The following is a 21,838-nucleotide window of genomic DNA, read 5'->3' as shown; positions in this document are numbered from 1 at the left end:
TGATATTTCCGGTACCCACCTGGCACCGCACAGAGTTATTGCACCATAATTGATGACATTCCCTATGCTGCGCTTTGCATCCCCGTGACTACTCTGTAACTACCAATTTGTGAAGGGATTAAGAATTACTGAAACTATTTTCATCTGGAAAATGTTTCTTCATAAAAATGTCACCACGAAGATTTGTTTTAACATTTGTCCAAATAAAATTTTTTAAACTTTTAACCTCTTACAAGTGAGTTTACTTTTATGGCAATTATGTCTACCAATTTCCTGTGGTGCAAATTTTGGGGGCCTAAGTTTTGTCAAAATGTGGTTCTTCCGATAGTTTTGAGTCAATAAACATACACAGTGGGTACTAGTGGCGGCCCACCCATGCCCCGTTGGCACTCACCCTCCAGTACACAAGAATGGGGGGTGGCTTCTGAGTGTGAAGACCTGCAACTCCCGACCTGGGCTTCCTCTCAGCCTGGACACGCCCGGCTGGAAGTGCTGGGGCTTAATGTGCCAATGACAGATGACGCATGGAGGATGAATACCCCAGCTTCCTCCTCCTCTGGTGAGATTCCTCTTAGGTATGTTCTACACCTTTTTTTCCCCAGTTGCCCGGGTGTTGAGGATTGAACCCATTCACCCCCAGTGGAAAACTGCATGATGATGTGCCCTTTACTGGCTCACCCCAGTCTCTGTATTATTCCCTGCCCCACTGCTGATGCTTTCTGCAATGACCTCTCAAATAAACTAACATTTAAACTCTCATTCTTACCTCGGAGTCGACTTGCAGGGAGCCAAGCTAAGACTGCAAGTTTAATTGTATAAAGTTTTGCCATTGTCAGTTTTACCATGTTGACTATTTTTATGGAGTCTAAATTTTCCATGTCAATGTCTTATGAAAAATGTTTTAACGAGTTAAAATGGGTCTTCAATACAAAGAGAGAATCTTAAAGCCAGCAAGAGAAAAGCACTTAGTTACCTACAGAAGAATTCTCGTAAGACTGTCAGCTGAATTCTCAAAAGAAACCTTCCAGGCAAGAAGGGACTAGCAAGAAGTATTCAAAGTCATGAAAGGCAAGGACCTACATCCAAGATTACTGTATCCAGCAAAGCTTTCATTTAGAATGGAAGGGCAGATAAAGTGCTTCCCACATAAGGTCAAGTTAAAGGAGTTCATCATCAACAAGCCCTTAGTATATGAAATGTTAAAGGGTCTTCTTTAAGAACATCAAAACTATGAACAATAAAATGGCAATAAATACATTTCAATCGGTAATTGAATCTAGAGAGTTCCGGCCAAGATGGAGGCGTAGGTAGAAACCCTTCGCTTCCTCACACAACCAAAAGGAGGATAACAACTAATCTAAAATCAATACACAACCAAAAGCACCAGAAAATCAAACTGCATGGAACTCCAATGACCAAGGAATTAAAGAAAAAATTAATCAGAATAAACAGACCGGTAAGGCAGCAGAGCTTGCAGGCCAACTCAGAAAACTGCTGGTGGACTGGGTGGGCGGGGCCTGGTGCTTCGGGGCTGAGGGCTGCGCAGCAGACGGAGCTGACTGAAGGCTAAATGGAGACTCAGAGGTGGCTGCGGGCTATGGTGGTTGCTACGGTGGGAGAAACTCCCAGTTTCACACGCAAGTCCATTGGAAAGTGCACTAGAGACAAGCAGGTGAGCTGCACTGTTCCCTCTCTGGCTCCTCCCCCACAGGCAGTGCCGAAGTGCGGCAAAGATGGTTGCCCTGCCCAGGTGAATACCTAAGGCCCCGCCCCCTTACAATCTATCAGCTGCGCCAAGACAAAGAAATTTGGCCCAAATGAAAGAACAGAGTAAAGCCTCAGAAAGAGAGCTAAGCAAGGAGGAGATCGCCAACCTATCTGATGGAGAATTTAAAGCCCTGGTCATCAAAATGCTCACAGATCTGATTCAGCTTGGTCGAAAAATGAAAATACAAACGAAGGATACCCAAAGTGAAATAAAGCAAAATATCCAGGAAACCAACAACAACAGGAAGGAAACCAGGATTCAAAGCAAAGATTTGGAACAAAAGGAAAAAATAAACATCCATCCAGAACAAAATAAAGAAACAAGAATTCAAAAAAACTGAAGAGAATCTTACAAACCTCTGGACAACCTGAAACGTTCCAATATCCGAATTATAGGGGTGCCAGGAGGAGAAAAACAACAGCAAGAAATTGAAAACTTATTTGAACAAATAATGAAGGAAAACCTCCCCAATCTGGTGAAGGAAATAGACTTCCAAGAAGTCCAGGAAGTCCAGGGTGTCCCAAAGAAGTTGGACCCAAAGAGGAACACACCAAGGCACATCATCATTAGTTACCCAAGATTAAAGACAAAGAGAGAATCTTAAAAGCAGCAAGAGAAAAGGAGACAGTTACCTACAAAGGAATTCCCATAAGATTATCAGCTGATTTCTCAAAAGAAACCTTGCAAGCAAGAAGGGGCTGGAAAGAAGTATTTGAAGTCATGAAAGGCAAGGACCTACATCCAAGATGACTCTGTCCAGCAAAGCTATCATTTAAAATGGAAGGGCAGATAAAGTGCTTCCCAGATAAGGTCAAGTTAAAGGAGTTCCTTTAAGCCAGTATTATATGAAACGTTAAAGGGACTTATCCAAGAAAAAGATGATCAAAAATATGAACAGTAAAATGACAACAAACTCACAACTATCAACAAATGAACCTAAAAGAAAAGAAAAACAACGAAAACAAAAACTAAGCAAACAACCAGAACAAGAACAGAATCAGAGAAATGGACATCACATGGAGGGTTTTCAGTGGGGTGGGGGAAGGGAGGAATAGGGGGGAAAAGACACAGGGAAGAAGAAGCATAATTAGTAGGCATAAAATAGATGGGAAGAGATAAAAATGGTATAGGAAACAGAGACCTCAAAGAACTTATATGTACAACCCATGGAAATAAACTAAGTGGGGGTGGGGGGGGAATGCTGGAGGGTTGGCAGGGCAGGGCGGAGGGGGGATAAAGGAAAAATTGGGGAAACTGTAATAGCATAATCAATAAAAAATACTTAAAAATAAAAAATAATAATTGAATCTAAAAAACAAACAAAAAGAACAGAAACAGAATCATAGACACAAAGAATGTTTTGATGGTTGCCAGATGGGGGTGGGGGTTGAGGAATGAGCAAAAAAGGTGAAGGGATTAAGAAGTACAAATTGGTATTTACAGAATAGTCATGGGGATGTAAAATACAACATAGGAAATATAAGTAGGCAAAGAACACATATGCATGACCCATGGATGTGGAAAATGGTGTGGGGATTTCCTGAGGGAGTGTGTGTGGGGGGGAGGCTGTGTGGAGGGAGGCAAAGGGGGGAAAAATTGAGACAAGTGTAATAGCATAAATAATAAAATATAATTAAAAAATAAAATAAAATGGGTCTTCACCCAATTTTTTCATTCATAGCAAATTTTACTATGTGGTATTTTATGTTATTTCCACCAATACTAGAATCCATCTGAGCGGAAGACTGATAGATTGCATCTGGGTGCATGCCTGGGTCAGAACCTCCTGTCTTGTGTGGCCTTTGGTGCTTTTTTGCACATCCTATCTTGAGAAGAACCCTTTTCTGTATTCTCCACCTAGAGAAATCCTACTTAGTCTACATGACCAAGCAGAAATGCCCATTCCTCCATGGACATTTTCCTGAGTCTCATCAATAGTACCGTATTTTGCCATGTATAATGTGCACCCACACTTTTGGCCCAAACTTTCAGGAAAAAAATCTTTTAAGTTTTTAATTCAATTGTTTGTTTATTTAAATTTAGATACTTGTTTTTTGTATTATAAAGGAATTTTAGCATTTTTGAACATATGATGGTACAAGAAATTTTATGTAACAAATAATTACAAAACACAAGAACAGATACAAGGCATTTCAGGTACTACGTATGTATAATGTGCATCCTTATTTTCCCCCTCAAAAATTTGGGCAAAAAGTATGCATTACACATGGCAAAATACGGTAATTCTGACTTTCTGAGCTCCCACAGCACCCTGCTTTTTCCCCTCTCTCTCTCTTGCCTTATTCATTTTTACCTGCCTTAAGTGAGTTTTAGTTACTTATGATTCCTCATTAGATTGAGAGCAGAGTGGACCTTGTTTTTCGCTTCCACTAGTATACACTGCAGTTATTCAATAAATGTTTGAATGCGTGTTTTCATTACAGAAGCCTCTCACACTCTAGATCCAAGGAGAATGCTGTTAATTCTCCTCAGGGAATTTTTTGAATAGGGTTTCTTTTGACCCTATAATGTATACCATGCTTTTCATAATATCTTTATCAGCTGCTATCTCTTAAACATAGTTGATTCTTAATCATTTTGCTCCATTGATATAATTCCCATCCCTTTTGTTTTCTCTAAATTGTTTTAGTCGCTTTCCACACTTAATGAAATTTGATTATATGATTTTTTTTTAATTGCCCCAATAGTTAAAGATACCTAGTCATCATTTGGGATAGCATACTCATGTGGCAAGCATAGTTTATGAGAAATCTTTCCAAATCCATTAATAAAACAGTAAAATACCACTGAAAATGCATAAATGACATATTGGTACATAGAGGTGAAAAATTACTCAACCCTGACTAGAATCAAAGAAATAAAAATGAAGATACAACTTTCACCTATTAGATTGCTAATGATTCTTTATTTCCTTTTCACGTATAGAGTATGGTAATAAAGAAATTCATATTCAGCTCTGGCTGGTGTGGTCAGTGGATTGAGTGCCAGCCTACAAACCAAAGGGTTGCTGGTTCAATTCCCAGTCAGGGCACGTGCCTGTGTTTTGGGCCAGGTCCCCGGTGGGGGGCACACAAGAGGCAACTACACATTGATGTTTCTCTTCCTCTTTCTCCCTCCCTTCCCCTCTCTCTAAAAATAAATAATAAATTCTTCTTAAAAAAGAAATACACATTCATTGCTGATGTGGGTCTAATATTATACAACTCCCCTGGAGCTTCATCTAGCAAGATTTGCCAGGGACTTTAAATAGTTCATTTTTTCACCTTTAGAAAACTACATTCAGAAAGTAATTGGAAGTATAGATAATATATAAGTCAAATGAAAGAACTACTTTTAAAATGTAGTAATGTCTCACAGTAGGGGCATGATGACATAAATTATGATAGACATATTATGGAACACAAAGCAATCAGTAAAAGTGTTATTTTCAGAGAAATTGTAATGACTTGTGAAATTGTTTCTAATAAAATTTTATGTGAAATACAGGATACAATACTATAATTATACTGCTCTTCATAACACTCTGATCCCTAAAACCGTTTTCTATTGACTCCTCATTTTTCTGGGAATGGGTCACACTTTTCTGTTTCTTTGCATGCCTCATAATTTCTTTTGGAAACTTGACATTTTAAATATTGTAGCAACTCTAGATTCTGTGTGTTTGGGGTTTTTTTTTTGTGTGTGTGGTATGTTTGTTTAGTGATTTGCCTGGAGGAATTCTGTGGAGTTTATACTCCACTCACTTTCCCCCTCCCCCACCCCCATGTATGACCACTGATACCTCTGCTCTGTTATGTTTAAGATTGGATTCCAAGCGATCACCCGAGTCAGCATACCCTAGTGGTCAACCAGTGATTGGTCAGAAGTTACACTCAGACACCATGGGCCACTAAAGGTTTCCTTTCACCCTTTGCTGATAAATCTGTGTGTGGCCTGGGGAATGCATTCAAAGTTCAAAGTTTCCAAGTGTATTCCAGATATTATTTTCTGTGTTTGCAAGGCCTCACATCCAGCCAGGGGCAAGTACCTTGCTTTAGCCCTCTTAGGTGCACACAGCCTTGTCCATGAGCACAGACTTCTGGACCACCAGGGATAAAGTAGGCTGTCTCATTGCCAAGATCTCCTGTTAAATTCCTGGTGGGTCTATCTGCCAGTCTATTACTAAATGCAATCACTATTGAGACTTCAGGCTAGCTGCAATGTTAGCCACAATGACATATGGGATACTCCACACTCCACTCCAAATAAAGGTAGATTCCCTCCGATGGCCCTGGTGGAACTGTGCCACAGATCCAGGGGAAGGGGAGTTGTGATGGGAACAGCACCAGGCAAAAATTTTGTCTTTACATTTTTTGGACAAGTTTGTTCAGTTTCACCACTGCATTTTAGGGAGAGGGTTTGCTGAGCTCTTTACTTGGCCATTCTGGAAGTCCTGCTCCTTAAACCATACAAGTTGTACAAGTAATTATACAAATTCAACCAGCTCTTAGGGGAAGGTGAGACCTTCCTCAGCGTGTGAAATCCCCAGGATACCATCATGTTGGCTAAATGTCAACTTCAGCCTGGAAACTAACTGGACCTGCAGGATGAAGTTCATTTTTTTTTTTTAAGATTTTATTTATTTTTAGAGAGAGGGAAAAGGAAGGAGAAAGAGGGAGAGAAATGTCAATGTGTGGTTGCCTCTCACATGTCCCCTACTGGGGATCTGGCCCAGAACCCAGGAATGCGCCCTGACTGGGAAGTGAACCTGTGACCTTTTGGTTCATAGGCCCACACTCAATCCACTGAGCTACACCAGCCAAGGCGAAGTCCATTTTCTTTTTTTTACCAGAGTACCTGAATGAGTGGTCCTCTGTACTTGTTTTCTATTACTTATTCCTTAGCCTGGCTTTTTCAATAACATTTATGGATCATATATATTCCATGAAAAAGAGTTCAGTGGCCAAATGTTTGGCTTACACTGAACAAAATCAAAATGAGTTAGCATGAGGACTTCTAAGAGCCTTTATATGCCTTTTCTTGAGATTTCCTAAAAAAAGAAATTTTATGTAGTGTTTCTCAAGATTACTCTGACCACCACCTCTTTCCGCCAAAAAGCATTTCACAGGATTAATGATGTGCTTTTGGTCTATTTGACTTGAACTTTTCAGCCTGGATCAGAAATACTGAGATGTTAAGGGAAGAAGTATCTGTTGACAACTGTGCTAGCTATATGCATCAACCTTCCAGACGTGGAAGCAGTGGTAGTGGAAATGAATGGAGGGAATTCCTCAGGAGGTCAATTCTGGCAGACAATCAAACTCTCTAATACAGCTGCCCCTCCTCACCAGGAGCATTTCATTGGTGACCTTCCAAGTTTCTATTTCTATTAGGGAGGACTATTTCTATTTCTATTAGGGAGGCCTTACCATGTGCCAGACATTAAGTCAGACTCTTGGAAAATAAAGATAAAAAGCCAGTATCTGCCCTCACAGAGTACAGTTAAAGGTGGGATAGAAAAAACAGTTACAGTCAAGTGTCAGAGGAGGTGAGGGTATAGGGTACTCACAAAGTGCTACTGTATGGCCAAGGGCACAGTTAACCTGGCCCAAAGGGTTAAAGAACACTTGACAGAGGCCGTGATGCCCAGGCTAGTTCTTGAAGGTCAAGAAAGCTAAGCCAGGGAGGAAGAGGGGAAGAGCATGTACAAAGGCAGAGAAGCTGCAGAAAATGTGGTATATTCAGGGAACTCCAAGTAGCTTATATAGCTAGAGTATGGGGTATAAAGAGAGACCAAACAGGTACAAAGGGAGCAAAATATGAAGGACTTTGTGTGGCAGGCTAGGGAATTTGGATCTTATTCTCAAGGTGAAGGGAGATTTTAAAAAATTGACTTTGGAGCCCTGGCTGGGGTGGCTCAGTGGACTGAGCGCCAGCCAAAGGGTTGCTGGTTTGATTCCCAGTCAGGGCACATGCCTGGGCTGTGGGCCACGTCCCCAGAACGGGATGCACTAGAGGCAACCACACATTGATGCTTCTCTTTCTCCCTCCCTTCCCCTCTAAAAATAAATAAATAAATAAATAATCTTTAAAAAATTGACTTTGGAGAGAGAGGAAGAGGGAGAAAGAGATAAGGAGAGGGAAAGACAGAAACATCAATTCGTTGTTCCATTATTTATGCATTCACTGTTGCTTCTTGTATGTGCCCTGAGCGGGATGGAATCATCAATCTTGGCATATTGGGACGTTCTGACCAACTGAGCTACCTGGCCAGGGTAATGAACGGGAGATTATTAAAGCTGTTGAATCTCAGGATCAGACTTACGTTTTGAAAGCTCCCCCTGGCAGCAGTGTAGAAAATATTGTGGAGGTAGAACATCAGAAAAGTCCCAGAGGCCAGCAAGAATGCAAGGGCCTAAATGAGGGAAGTATGAATGGAGAGGAGAGGGCAAGTCAAAGTTTAAACTGACAGGACTGAATAAACCAAGATGTTTAGGTGTTCCCCTTGAACAGTCCCAGGCAATGGTAGAGCCACATATTAATACAGGGAATACAGGACAAGGGGCAAGGTTTTGGGAAGGAGATAATGTATTCAGGTTTGCACTTGTTCTGTTTGAAATTCTGCTAAAACATGTGAAATATGTTCAGATGGCTGGAACTCTGCATTGAGAAACACAGACTTGACAGCTATCAGAATAGAAGTTGCAGGTGAAGCCACAGGTGCAGGTGAGACTGGGCAAGGAGTAGACAGAGAAGGAATCTGAGACAAAGCCCCCGGGGAACTAATATCTCCCTCTTCCAAATGCTTATAGCATGTCTATAACTCATATGGATTTTGTCACATGCTGCAATAAACATTTAGAGCTCAGTGCCTATTGTGTACAAAAAGTATCATGCTAGATATAAGGGTACAAAAAGGAATAAAAGAAGGTTCTTTCATCCAAGACGACTATGATCTAGTTGTGGAGAATGAATATACCCAACTATTATGCAAAATGAAATAAGCACTACAAATGTGCTAAATGCATAAGAGGCAATTAATTCACTGAGAGAGAACAGGTTGCAGGATGGGAGGGGAACATTTGAGTTGGGCTTTAAAAAAGAAGTGAATTTTGCAAGCAGGGTAGGGGGAAGGTGGCAAGTAATTTAAGGCTGGAAATTAACACACAATCATCACAACAGAATCCAGTGTGGGAAGTGACAGAGGGAGAGGATGGAAAGGTGGCTTGAGGCCAGGATCCAGGGAATCCTGCTGAGGCTTTTCAGGAGTCCATTTTAACGGAAGCATGAGCTGCCACATAAGCCTATGTGTACCCAAGTGCTTGCGATGCAGCAGACTGATTCTAGCCTATTTCCTAATTTCAGATATACCTTTAAGAATAATGAATCAAAAATGCTAAAGGAAATCTACAGATTACCAAACTAAGGTTTGAGGCTTGTAAATGCTCTCTCTCAATTCTGTATTTCCATTCTGCAAAACTCTGTGTTAGTAGAACTTTAATTACTTGGCTTCATTATAAAATTTCCATTGCATGTAAGTGCAAATAATTTCACTTTAATATTTTCATTTGAATCGCTGGCTGAAAGAATCAGTAGAAATCACATTTCTGTGGCATTTGTTGGCACGTTGAAGGAAAACAAAATGGATACTGCTAATCAAGTCATGAGTGACTTTGAAACTGATGGATTATATAAAGATAGTAAATAATAAGAGATAAAGAAGTATATTTTAAAGATGAAAAATATTTTATTTAAACTTTTCTTCATAAACACTTTTAACATTTTTTCAATTTAAAAACAGAATGGATAGCATAAACATGTTTGAATAGATTATATTCACGGCTTGGGAAAAATTACCTGACAAAAATGTAAAGGCTTTCAAAACAGGTATAAAAGGCAAACCTTAAATTATTCTAAGATTTTTAAATCGGCCCTAGGATTAATTTGACTATTGGCCCAAAATGTACCTAAATGTCAAAATATTTTTCTAATAAACAAAGTATGCCCAAGAGGTATAGGGCACATACAAGTTAGGTAGAAAATAACCTCTCCGATCACCTCACTGGAACATTCCTTCCGAAAGCAAACTCTTAATCCTTACTGATATACTGATTAATAAGGTTTTTAACGTAATTGTTCCCAAAGGTGTAAAGAAAGAAAATCCGAGAATGTTAAGGGGGAACAAACAAAGCTGATGGGATTCTCTCGGTGTTACTCCTGTAACTGTGAAGCTATACCGGTATACTGAAAGGGTATGACTTCCATGAGTGTTTACGTGTTCCGGTCTATGTCAACTGAATATTTGACTTTATAAACTCTTGATAAACTAGTTTTTCAGGACTTTTGTTTTTAAGATAAATCTCTTTTTAGAAGATACTTATTCCCAAACCAACTCTAATCCAATCGAACAAATGTATGATCCCTAAAACTGTTCCAAGTACAAAAAACAAAATCAAAAATGTGTAATAGGCAAACAAGAAAAATGGCACTAGCAGTTTCACTGCTATATAGCCCTCAGTTATACCTAATTTCACTATTATCTATGTTGTGTTTCACTTCAATCTAAAACCTTAAATTATGTATTCTCAAAAGAGCTAGTCTTTTTTGAGAGATAGCTTATAAACTGAAATAACGATTTATATTATAAACTGAAATGTTATGACCTACAACCACATATACATATATAAAAATAGTCCCACTGAACGTTTGACATGTTTAGATAATGCAGCTCAAATAATTTGTTATAAAATATTTTAAAGCTTAGTTTCCTGTAATTAAGACAAAACTCTCCATTTTTACCACTTCTCCCCATACAAATGTGTGTCCTTTACTATGACTCGAGCAGGCTTCCCAGAATGAGGTGTCCAAAGGTGCTGCTTTAGAAAAGGTAAGTGAAGGGCTCAGTCAGTATTTCACAAATTATAGTAACACTCACACAGAGCAGAGTAATGAGGACACAGAGAAAGCTGTCTCAAGAAAAGCTAATAATTCTATTAATTAAGCTTTGCTTTTAAAAAACCAGTAGTATTTCTTCCAATACAAAACCTTCAATGAGACAATCTTGAGTTTTATGAAAAGGTTGTAGTGCAAGAATTTTCTTTAAGCAGATTAAAGTCAAAACTTAGGTCAAAGACATGGGAGAGAACAAACATTTCTAATTAAGATGCAACTAATGAAGACCAGCTAACTCTGTAGTCTGGCATTTACAATGTAAAGTGAAAATTAACACAAAGATTACAACGGTTGCACTGAATCGTTTCAAATCTCTTACTGAATTTTCAAGAACTACTATCTTGAACACATACAATGTATATAAACAAAAATGGTTCCAAATGAAGCACACAAAAAATAAACTTGAAAAAAAATCTATGAAAAAATTTTCCATAGTTTAGTATAACAAAAATAAATCTCTTTCAGCAATTACACCATAACTTGAAAAGGGAATGTAACTTATCATGGATTTAAAAGAACCTAAATTAGCGCTACATATAAACAGAAGAATTTTCTCATACATTCATAAAGAACCCAAGCAACAGCAACTATTCTTAAAGCTCAAAACTGATTACAGCTAACATCAGGTCAGACATGAATTAAACGTGAAGCTGAACCCAGAGTTAGTTCAAGTTAAGATTTCACAAATTTTCCAAAACACAAATTTTGACCTTGGCCTCTGTCTTTAGAATGGAAGACCAAGAATTTCAATTGTTTGCCCAGATCTTACCTTAACTAGGGCTATGAAGTCATATCTAAGCAATTAAAGAGAACCACCACTGGAGTGTAAAAGCCTGATGAAGGGTACCCTGTCTCGGTCTTTTCCAGCAAAAGACAACGAGGAAAATAATGAAGACATTAATTGTTATTTTCTTTAAAGCAAGACAGCAGACACACAGAACACTAAACCACCTAATATATTAGAAAAAGAATGACTAAGGTAACCCTAGTTTTCAAAAGTAAAATGATTAGAAATGATTTAAATGTAGAAAAAAGACTTTTACCCATATTACCATGGGAAATGATATCGAGTTTCATTATTAAAAACAGAAAAGTAAATGATAGAATCATTTAACACAAATTTAAGTCTCATATACAAGAGAACACTAATTTGACTTCTAAAACCAATGCCAAGGTTTTTCTTTTTCAAAAACTACTTGTGTATCTGATTGTTTCTTAAACTCAAACGCCTCCAGTTTTGGAGTTTTAAAACCAGGGTATTTTTTTTAATAGTTGTCTCATTTAACTGTAAAAAAACCACAAGTCTTCACATTTCCATGACTTCACTCTTCTATCTTATGTTCAGTGGTGGCAGCAGCAAAAAAAAAAAAAAAAAGTGAAACTAGAAAATTTATACAATAGCCATACAGAAGGCATTGCAATATTGCACCAATATTCTAAGATCTGGCAAGTTTTGCCAGTGTAGATCTAGTCTGTATCAGCTATAGACTCTACTCAGGAAAAAATGGCATCGATTTGAATGAGCCATTTCCTGGTTCTTCTTGCTTAACTTTGTCAACTATATGCTTTTCCGTTGAGTTGAAAGGTGCGGCTAATCCTAAAACACTTAGTACAAATGCTTTCAAACAGTTATTCTCGATCCACTCTCAACCTTGAGGTTACTGTCCTTCATGCTAGTAGCTTTCAGTAAATAAAACAAAAGCTGAGGGCTTACATCCCCAGTGCCGCTAAGTTTTTTTGTACTAAATAAACAAGTAGATATGACCAGTCCGATTATAATTCTATTTCTTACCTCTAAGTCAAAACTGAGCTCAAATTGTCCACAAGTTGCTACTTTCCATTCAATAACAGATGCAGCAGCCTTATTAAATGTAAAGAATGGAAGTTGCACTTACTTTTAGGGGCCTGTATTTAGCAGTCTGGTATTACCTAAATTCTCTTTAAAAAGTGCTTGCACGCTGCAGGGCCAGGGCTTGTCATATAGCACTCCAATTCTTACTAAAAACAGGGTAACGTTAAACAAACTGCAAAAAAAAAAAACATGTTCAAAAAGAAGACATACATCGATAAAGAACACTAACGTTTCCTTTTAAAGTAAAATATAAAATATTAGTTTTCATAAGTCCATACATGTTTCAGGAATATAAGGAGTTCAAATTATTACTGAATCAGTATGGACTGAAGACAGGCTACTTCGACATCAAATGAGGACTCCAGTTATTTTAACTTTCTAAAAATGTTAATACACGAAAAGACATTACATCTAAAATTCAACAAGTATGGCAAACTGTGTGTGCAAGTGCACTAGCTTAAAAATATAGAATCCTAACCACGCATAAAAGAGGATGTGCCTTATATATTCATAAGATGTATGCACGTATGGATACGCTTTCACTAACACAATGCAGGTAAGAGAAGGCAGCTTAGAAATAGTGTTTTGAATATAAAAAGTTAACTTTGTAGAAAAGTTATATTTTTGCATTTTCAGCAAAAAGCCATGCAAAAAGGGCAAGAGTTTTAAACTTAAACAATAAAACCAAAAGGTCTAACGGACTGAAATAAACGTTCAGAAAGATTTCAGATCGAGATAGGAACTGAAATTACATCAAGTGACACTTATCAGGTCTTCTCTTAGAAGATGCATGACTCCTACACTGACATCTGAGAGAAATGTTTAAAGCATACAATCAGCTTCCCAGATAAGTGGATCATTCTATTAAACTGCTTGAGGAAGTAGTTTCAAGAGCTAGTGCTTAGAACTAACTTATTGCATGAGTTTGAGGCCACTAAAAGGAAAACAAAGGATGCTAGCACAGAATGAAAATTTTTTACACTATTAGACCAATGGCTTTGATAGTAAAACTCGTGAGGTTTTCCTTTATGCTGTTAATTAACTACTCTGTCACAAACAAATTTTTTGTTTGGCTTTGAAGCGAGAACGATGTCGTTAGTTGCAGCGTCTGACCTCATCCAGTATATATTCTGGAAAATGCAGGTTGCATACTTGTAAACCATCCAGCTTGCAGGGCATCCGCGGGTATTCATCTTCCTTCCACTTGTTTTCTTCTGGATCAAAAGTGAGAATGGAATCGCTGTAATGACCATTGTAGCAAAGGCCTCCAAGAACCATTATTTGTTTGTCCAGCACAGTCACTCCATGGCCACTTCTACCAATTGGCATGGATGCCAAGATGGTCCACTGATCAGTCTCTGGGTTGTACACTTCTGTGGAAGGGCAGCCCTGAGATTCAAAAGAGGCCCTCAAGATCACACAGACACCACCGAAGACGTAAAGCTTGCCATTGTAAGAAATCATCTTGTGAAAGCATCTTGCGTAATTCATTTTGCTCTTATTCTCCCAGCAGTTGGTAACAACTTGGGTTCTTCTGGTCCGTTGTTCTATGGTCCCTTCTTTACTGGGGTCAAAAACGCACACTTGTTTGGAGGTGGATGATGAGGTGATTCCACCAGTGATATACAACTTGTTATTGAGCACTGTCCCCTCATGTCCGTATTTGTTAACTGGATAAGGATCCACAAATTCCCATTTATCATTGGTGATATCATATCTCTCTGTTGAATAGAAAGTCTCATCTCTGGTTCTGCCTGCTACAGCGTAAATAAACTTCCCAATAACACCAACTGCAAATTCTGAACGTGGTACAGACATGTCTGCCATCCGGAGCCAAGAGTTGTGTCTCGGGTCATATCTGAACACTTTGGAAGAAGCATGGAATTCGCCATCTGGGCCCAATTCTTCACCACCCAACAAGAACACAAAGTTATTGACAATAGCTAGGCAGTCTGGCCTCAGAGGTACTTGGGGGCCCTCTAGTTCCCACCAGACTCTTGGTTTCTTTAAGAGAAGTATTTTACTGTTAACCATGCTATGTCCAATCATTCCTCGGAATACTGTAGTTTGAGGTTTGGCAGAGCGGATGCGGCTTGATTTCATGTCCAACAAAGGCTGCTGGTGAATGTTCTGAAAGTAATTCAATGCTTGGTCAACTTCATAGCGCAGCTGTCGAGAGTATCTATAAAATTCTGATGTCTTAACCTAAGAAAAAAGTAAAAGAATTTAACTAAAAGAACGAACATCAATGGCAAATAAAACATCAAAGCCCACTAAGACGGTTAGTGTTAAGATTTTAGACTTACTTTACTAAAATTGCTTTTCCTGTTCAGATCACAAACTTTTAAAAAAGCTTTTATCACATTTGTTTTTGCAATCTACATTTATAATAACCTATGCACATTTCCAAGGTTTTTACAGTAAACAAGTTACTTTCCCAGCACAAGCTAAATTCCTCTAACAAAATGTATTAATCACCTATTATTATGTCAGGCCCTGGTGGTGGCCAGGAGGACAAATAGAGGTTTCACAGTAGAGAAAAACATGCCCATGGTTTTCTTAACCACAAGGAACAGTGTAAGCACAACCATAGCTGAATAATTTGGGGAATTAAGTTAGTGAGTTAGTAAAAATGTAAATATACACAAAATTCTCAGCAGATTTTTCACATAAAGGCTTGGTCTGCTATCATCAACTACTATGGCAATAATTCAGTTGACAAGAAAAGGTCAATTTTTTTCATTTTATTTTTGGAGCCAGAGCTACCTAATTAAGATGATCACTAAGATCTTATGAAGCGTACTTTAAGTACTGTGGTAATGCTATAGGGAGGGGAGGTAAAAAATAAGCATGAGATGTGGTTTCTTCAGAGAACTTTTGTGAATGAGGTAAGAAACTGAAGACAAAGCAAAAAAAGCCAACATCATATTTATAAAAGAAGAGAGTCTTGCCATTTTATTTATTTTTCAAATTACATGAGAGGGTTTGTTTAGAAATTTACAGAGGTAGTAAAAGTGAGCCATAGAAAAAATGGACTAAGGAAACAAGTTACAGAGGCAAAAGAAGAGACCTTGGAGCTCAGGAAAGAGAAGACAAAGGTAAGGCGCCTGAGGAGAGGAAGGGGAGAAGGGAAAGGCGAGGGGGATGCTCCTGAGAGGGAGAGCACCCAAAACTTGCCATTTTAAACATATCTCCTGCCCTGCCTGGTGTGGCTCAGTGGACTGAGCACAGGCCTGCAAACCAACAGGTCACCAGTTCAATTCCCAGTCAGGGTACATGCCTAGGTTGCAGGCCAGGTCCCTGGTTGGGGGCGGGCGAGAGGCAACTGATCAATGTTTTTCTTCCTCTCTGTCTCTCTCCCTTCCCCCCTCTCTAAAAACTAAAAATCTTTTTAAAAACATGATTAATAACATTACAAGTAGAAGGAAGCTTTAGAGAAAGCAGCCGTGTTGTTTGGAGATCAAGAAAGGAAGGAAGGAAAATGATGCACATATTGGATAGGCAGATTTCAACTTTTTCAAAGAAAAATTAGGATCAATTCCAAAATCAGAAACTATGTGAAGGCTCTCAAAAGCATTGCTGACTGCATAATTGCAAAACATACTGATGAGGGGAAGAGAAGGGAAAGTGTCTAAAAAATCTGATGTGCTGCACAGAGAGCTTTCTGGAATTTAGATGTTAAAAAAACCACTTAAAACAGATGGTGAAAAAAAAGCAGGCACATAAAACAAGTATTAGTGGAATGGAGCTCTAAGAATATTGTGAACAAGGCTAAACCCTCTGAATGAACTGTGACTTTACAAAGTGTCAGATACTGAATAGATGGCATTTTAGAGGTTAAAGTAAAAAGAGGTAGAGGAAAAAGTGAAGTCTCCCTTGGATGGGGTGGTTAATGTAATATTAACAAAGACAAACAGCCTTACTCCTATTTTATTTCCATCTCAGCTAAGAATGTTTTCTTCTTTCCAATCTGACGATCAAATACAATGACTAAGAAGAAACTTAAATCCAAGATGGCTGAGAAAAAAAAGAGAGAACAGCTAGATATCCTGAGTTCAAGTCATTTGATCTCACAAATCACATCCTGGGATCCTGAGAGGCTTCACAGATAAGGCTGCTTAATTGCTGTCTGTAACCTGTGTGGAATCGTGAAGAATGGGTAAGGACTAGAAACCAGACAGATTTCTCAACTACAGACTGGTTAGCTTGAGGCTGATCCTGGGTTGTTAAAAAAATTAGTTAGCACTTGCAAATAAGAAAGCGCTACACACTAGGAGATAGCACACACTCACCAGGCAATTCCAAGACTGACCGTTTCCGATTAAATTTTTGACTATGTAACAGCACTTGTAGAGAATGAGAGAATCTATGACTTCAGCACAGTAATCAACAAAATCTAATCATAAAGAAAAGGGGAAACACTGAAGACCCATGAACCACATAAAACTACAGAAATAATTGTGTGAATGCATTTGAGGGGTAGGATGAAGGTGATAAGTCCATAGCTTTTATCAGATACTCCAGGGATCCACAAACTACAAACATAAAGTTTTAACTGACTCTGTCCTCAACATGAACTAACAGTGTGTGATATGACAGCCTTAAGAGTTAATAAAATCATGACCGAATTAAAAGAATAGATAATCCCACACTCTCCATTAGGATAAAACCACAACTAAGACAGTGTTCAGCTCCATCGCTACGCTTTACACATGGGCAAAACAGACCATGTCTCAAGAAGATGGCAACTGTTTTTAGAACCAATTAAGTAGAAGTTAGAAGAAAGGTTTTAGGCTAATACAAAAAAAAAAAAAAGCTTTGTAATTAGAACTGTCAAGAAGATAATGGATGTTCATTGCACTGTTATCTGTAAGAGCACAAAAACTGGGAACAGCTCAAATATCAGTAAGGCATCGGTTGAATAAACTCTGACACAGACCATATGCAGTAGCCATTAAAAAGAATGGTTAATCCATATGCACTAACACAGACATTCAAAATTTGAAATGACAAAAACAGAAAAGTATATAGAATATTCTCAAAAAATAAAAATGAACTGTTTACACAGTCAGTAGTATATGCAGGGGAAAGCATGTATATGTGGACAACATACATCAGTGAGCTTGTCTGTATTTAGCTTTTTTAATAGGGACTACAGTAAAAAAAAAAAAAAAAAAAAAGTATGGGTACCTATTTTCCCAAGTCAGGAGTTGTCTACCTCCGGAGTCAGTGGACACCCTGCCACTGAAGGTAGTCCAAGTGTGACCACCTATCAGGAGCACTGAGGAGGGATTCCAGTGTCACACAAGGTCTAGGAGAATGGCCTGTAACAGCCTTCCCCCTTCTAACCCCAGGCTCTCGCAGATCACATCAAACTGGGCCAGTTTAACTGCTTCTTAAAGTCATTTTCCTGTCTTTCATTTTATACCCAATCTTCTGGTCCCTTTGTCCTCTTCTCCATTCATTTGATTTACTCTTTTGGAACTTGGGTTCCAAAGGGTTTCCAAGATTCACTTCAACTCCATGTTAAAGTTCAAATCAAAGCTACATATCTGTATCCAGTCTGTTCTACCTCTAAGCCCATGACAATGGAAGTTGTGCCATTTGAGATAACTAGTTATAACATGAAAGATCTTCTAACCAAAAAAATTTAGCTCCTACTTCTCCCTGCCAAAGCCAAAAGCTCTAGATCTACCTTGCCCTTTTCGCAGAACTAGGTATCATGGCAATTCTCCTCTAAAACCATACAGTATCAAAAAGCGTAACTTCTTTCATTATAGAAACACAGAATTAATGCTTCTCTGATAATTCTGCACTAAGTAATTACAAATATACTCTGCTTCAAAACAAAAGGCAGAGGGCTGAAAACCTTCTGTGTGTGAATAAAATCATTTAAAATGCATTAATAAATGGGGCTATCCAAAAAGAAATGTGTGGCTCACCTTTTCATACAGGAAGCATTTCTGCCACCATCCACTCATGTAACAGTTAAACTATCTGTGTATCAGGTACTCTCAATAGATATGGAAAGAATGACATTTATTTCATGTTCTGAACTACTTTTCTTATCCTTTCATGCGATTAAAAAAGCTGTCTTGTTTAAAACTTGGAAAGCCTATATTCATTTTTATCACTTTTCTTGCTTTGATACCTTAAAATTTTAAGTATTTTGTCTTACTCTGAATACAAAATGAAAGCATATATTACCTCTTAAAAACAGTGATCTGAAAATTTAAAATTGGCCATTTCCTCCTTTAATCTTTTAGTCTAGTGTAATTGTGTGCATGCACATATGCATGTGGTTAAAGACAAAATGTGAGAAACTATTCATTTTGAATGTGGTTCCTGCAAATACATATTAAGTCAAAGAAATAATAGCTAGCCATTACCATTGAGCAAAAATTCCAGGTTTCTCCCTTCACTGTCAAAATGTTAAATAATCCAGCCCTGCCCGGGTGGTTCAGTTGGTTGACTGTCACCCTGTACACCAAAAGGTGGCAGATTCGATCCCTGGTTGGGGTACATATGAGAGGCAACCAACCAATGTTTTTCACTAACATCGATGTCTTTCTCCCTCCCTTCCCCTCTCTCTAAATCAATAAACATAATTCTCAGGTGAGAATTATTTTTTAAAGTTACATAATTCGTTTATTAAATTTTTAATCTTTAGAGGTAATTGCTACATACTCTTTTAATTTTTGAGAGAATTAAAATAGAACTCGCAATATAACTAAAACAGGCATTTCCACAGAGCTTACTACCTTTGTTTGATTAAAAATCTCCAATTTTAAAAGTCTACTAACATTGACTACAGTCTAAAATTATTTTATACTTTCAGTCAGCCATTTTAAGGTATTATCAGCTGTTTCACCTTTCAAAATGATTTGTAAATACCAAATATACTTATACCTTAAAGAAACAAATGCTTTTTATTAGCTTATCTATCAGTGAGAGATTCACAGGGGCAGGAATAAGCCATGAACTCAAGATACCAGGACTTAAGCTGTGAACAAGTCTCCACTTTAGATACTCCCTTTCTGAAATGAGTCAGCTGCATTAACAGACACCTCTTTGGCACTTCCTACATCCAAAAACGCTAACCCAATTTTTGAAATGTATAAGATGTTATGTGGAAGACTGAGTCCTGGCTATTGGTTTTACCATCCATTCTCCATGATCCAATCTTCTCAATAGAAATATCTAGAAACAAAGCAGTTACTCTCATGGGGCTTCAGTGTTATAACAACTGATATCTCTGAGAATTACAGCTACATTTGATATAGTTTTGATAGTCAGTAAAAATGTGGAGCAGACTTTTATATGTTGTATTGTGAAAGCATCTAATTGGTGCGAGAAGTCTATTTATAAACCCAGGCTCAGACCTGAAGTTTATATTGATCTATGGGAAACAAACAAACAAAAAATTCACATAATCAAAATGCCTTTAAATAATACCTTTGTCTTAAAAAACTGAGTTAATGACCTGGGGTAAGGCTATAAAAATACTAGTTCCTGATAAGCACAAATTCACTCAGTAATACTCTATTGGCAGTCAAATGCCAAATGGCAGAGACAAACTTTAGCAAGGGTTTACCCATCCTCTCTTCTTCTAGCAGGCCAGAGTCTAAAAACTTCAGAAGTTAGGTGACCAGAGTAAATAGGGGCAAGGGAGAAGACCTCTCAGGGTAATGTTCTAGTAAGAGTTTCAGCACAATTTGGTTAGTCCTATATCCTTTCAACTTTTCTATAGAGTGAAAAGTATTTACTTCAAAAATAAATGTGCTTCAGGACCTCCGGCCAAGATGGAGGCGTAGGTAGACACACTTTTGCTTCCTCGCACAACCAAAAGGACAACAAATTTAAAAACAAAAGCAACCAGAACTGCCAGAAAATCGAACTACATGCAAGCCTGACAACCAAGGATTTAAAGAAGAAACAATCATCCAGATTGGGAGGAAGAGTGGAGAGGACCAGGCAGGTGAGGTGGCGGCTGGCACACTGGGCAGTCCCACAATTGTGAGCAGATAAATGGGGAGGAACAACTCGCGAGTGAGACAGACTGCACAACCCAGGGTTCCAGTGCACGAAAAGAAACCCTCAAAACCTCTAGCTGTAAAAACCTGTGGGGGTTGCAGCAGTGGGAGAAACTCCCAGCCTCACAGGAGAGTTCATTGGAGAGACCCACAGGGATAAAACTGGGATTAAAATCAATGATTTGGAGCAGAAGGAAGAAATAAACTTCAACTAGAACAGAATGAAGAAACAAGAATTCAAAAACATGAGGAGAGGCTTAGGATCCTCTGGCACAACTTGAAACATTCCAACATCTGAATCATAGGGGTGCCAAAAGGAGAAGAGAAAGAGCAAGAAATTGAAAACTTATTTGAAAACATAATGGAGAACTTCCCCAATCTGGCAAAGGAAATAGACTTCCAAGAAATCCAGGAAGCTCAGAGTCGCAAAGAAGTTGGACCCAAGGAAGCACACACCAAGGCACATCATAATTACATTACCCAAGATTAAAGAGAAGGAGAGAATCTTAGAAACAGCAAGAGAAAAGGGGACAGTTACCTACAAAGGAGTTCCCATAAGACTAGCAGTTGATTTCTCAAAAGAAACCTTGCAGGAAAGAAAGGGCTGGAAAGAAGTTTTCCAAGTCATGAAAGGCAAGGACCTATATCTAAGATTACTCTATCCAGCAAAACTATCATTTAGAATGGAAGGGCAGATAAAGGTCTGCTTCCCAGATAAGGTCAAGTTAAAGGAGCTCACCATCACGAAGCCCTTATTATATGAAATGTTAAAGGGACCTATCTAAGAAAAAGATCAAAACTATGAACAGTAAAATGCAACAAACAACTCTCAACAGCTGAATCTAAAGAGAAAAATAAAAACAAACTAAGCAAACCACCAGAACAAAACAGAATCACAGAAATGGAGATCACATGGAGGGTTATCGGGGGGGGGGGTTGAGTAATGGGGGAAAAGGTACAAGGAATAAGAAGCATAAATGGTAGGTACAAAATAGACAGGGGCAGGTTAAGAATACAGGGAATGGAAAAGCTAAAGAACTTATATGTATGACCCATGGACATGAACTAAGGGGGGAAATGCTGGGGGGGGGGGTGCAGGGCAGAGGGGAATAAAGGGGAAAAAAGGGGACAACTGTAATAGCATAATCAATAAAATATACTTTTAAAAAAGAAAGATAAAAAATAAATGTGCTTTATAAGTCTAATTTCCTTCCAATTTTGGTGCAACAGTAA

The 21,838-nt window shown here is 38.3% G+C and overlaps 1 protein-coding gene across 6 annotated transcripts in view; it reads right to left on the bottom strand.

The window, feature by feature from the left end:
- Positions 1-9,495: 9,495 nt before the first annotated feature.
- The window catches only part of KLHL15 (kelch like family member 15), a 36,465-nt gene continuing 24,122 nt past the window's right edge, over positions 9,496-21,838 (bottom strand). For all 6 annotated transcript variants that reach the window (XM_053917234.1, XM_053917232.1, XM_053917233.1 and 3 more), the window contains one exon: positions 9,496-14,777. In XM_053917234.1, the coding sequence (XP_053773209.1) occupies positions 13,668-14,777 (1,110 nt within the window). In that variant the 3' untranslated portion in view covers positions 9,496-13,667. The remainder of the gene's footprint in view (positions 14,778-21,838) is intronic.

This window comes from Desmodus rotundus, chromosome X (assembly GCF_022682495.2).
Source record: "Desmodus rotundus isolate HL8 chromosome X, HLdesRot8A.1, whole genome shotgun sequence".
Taxonomy (NCBI): Eukaryota; Metazoa; Chordata; class Mammalia; order Chiroptera; family Phyllostomidae; genus Desmodus; species Desmodus rotundus.
The sequence above is the reverse complement of the archived record's forward strand: the minus strand, read 5'-3'. Positions and strand labels throughout refer to the sequence as shown.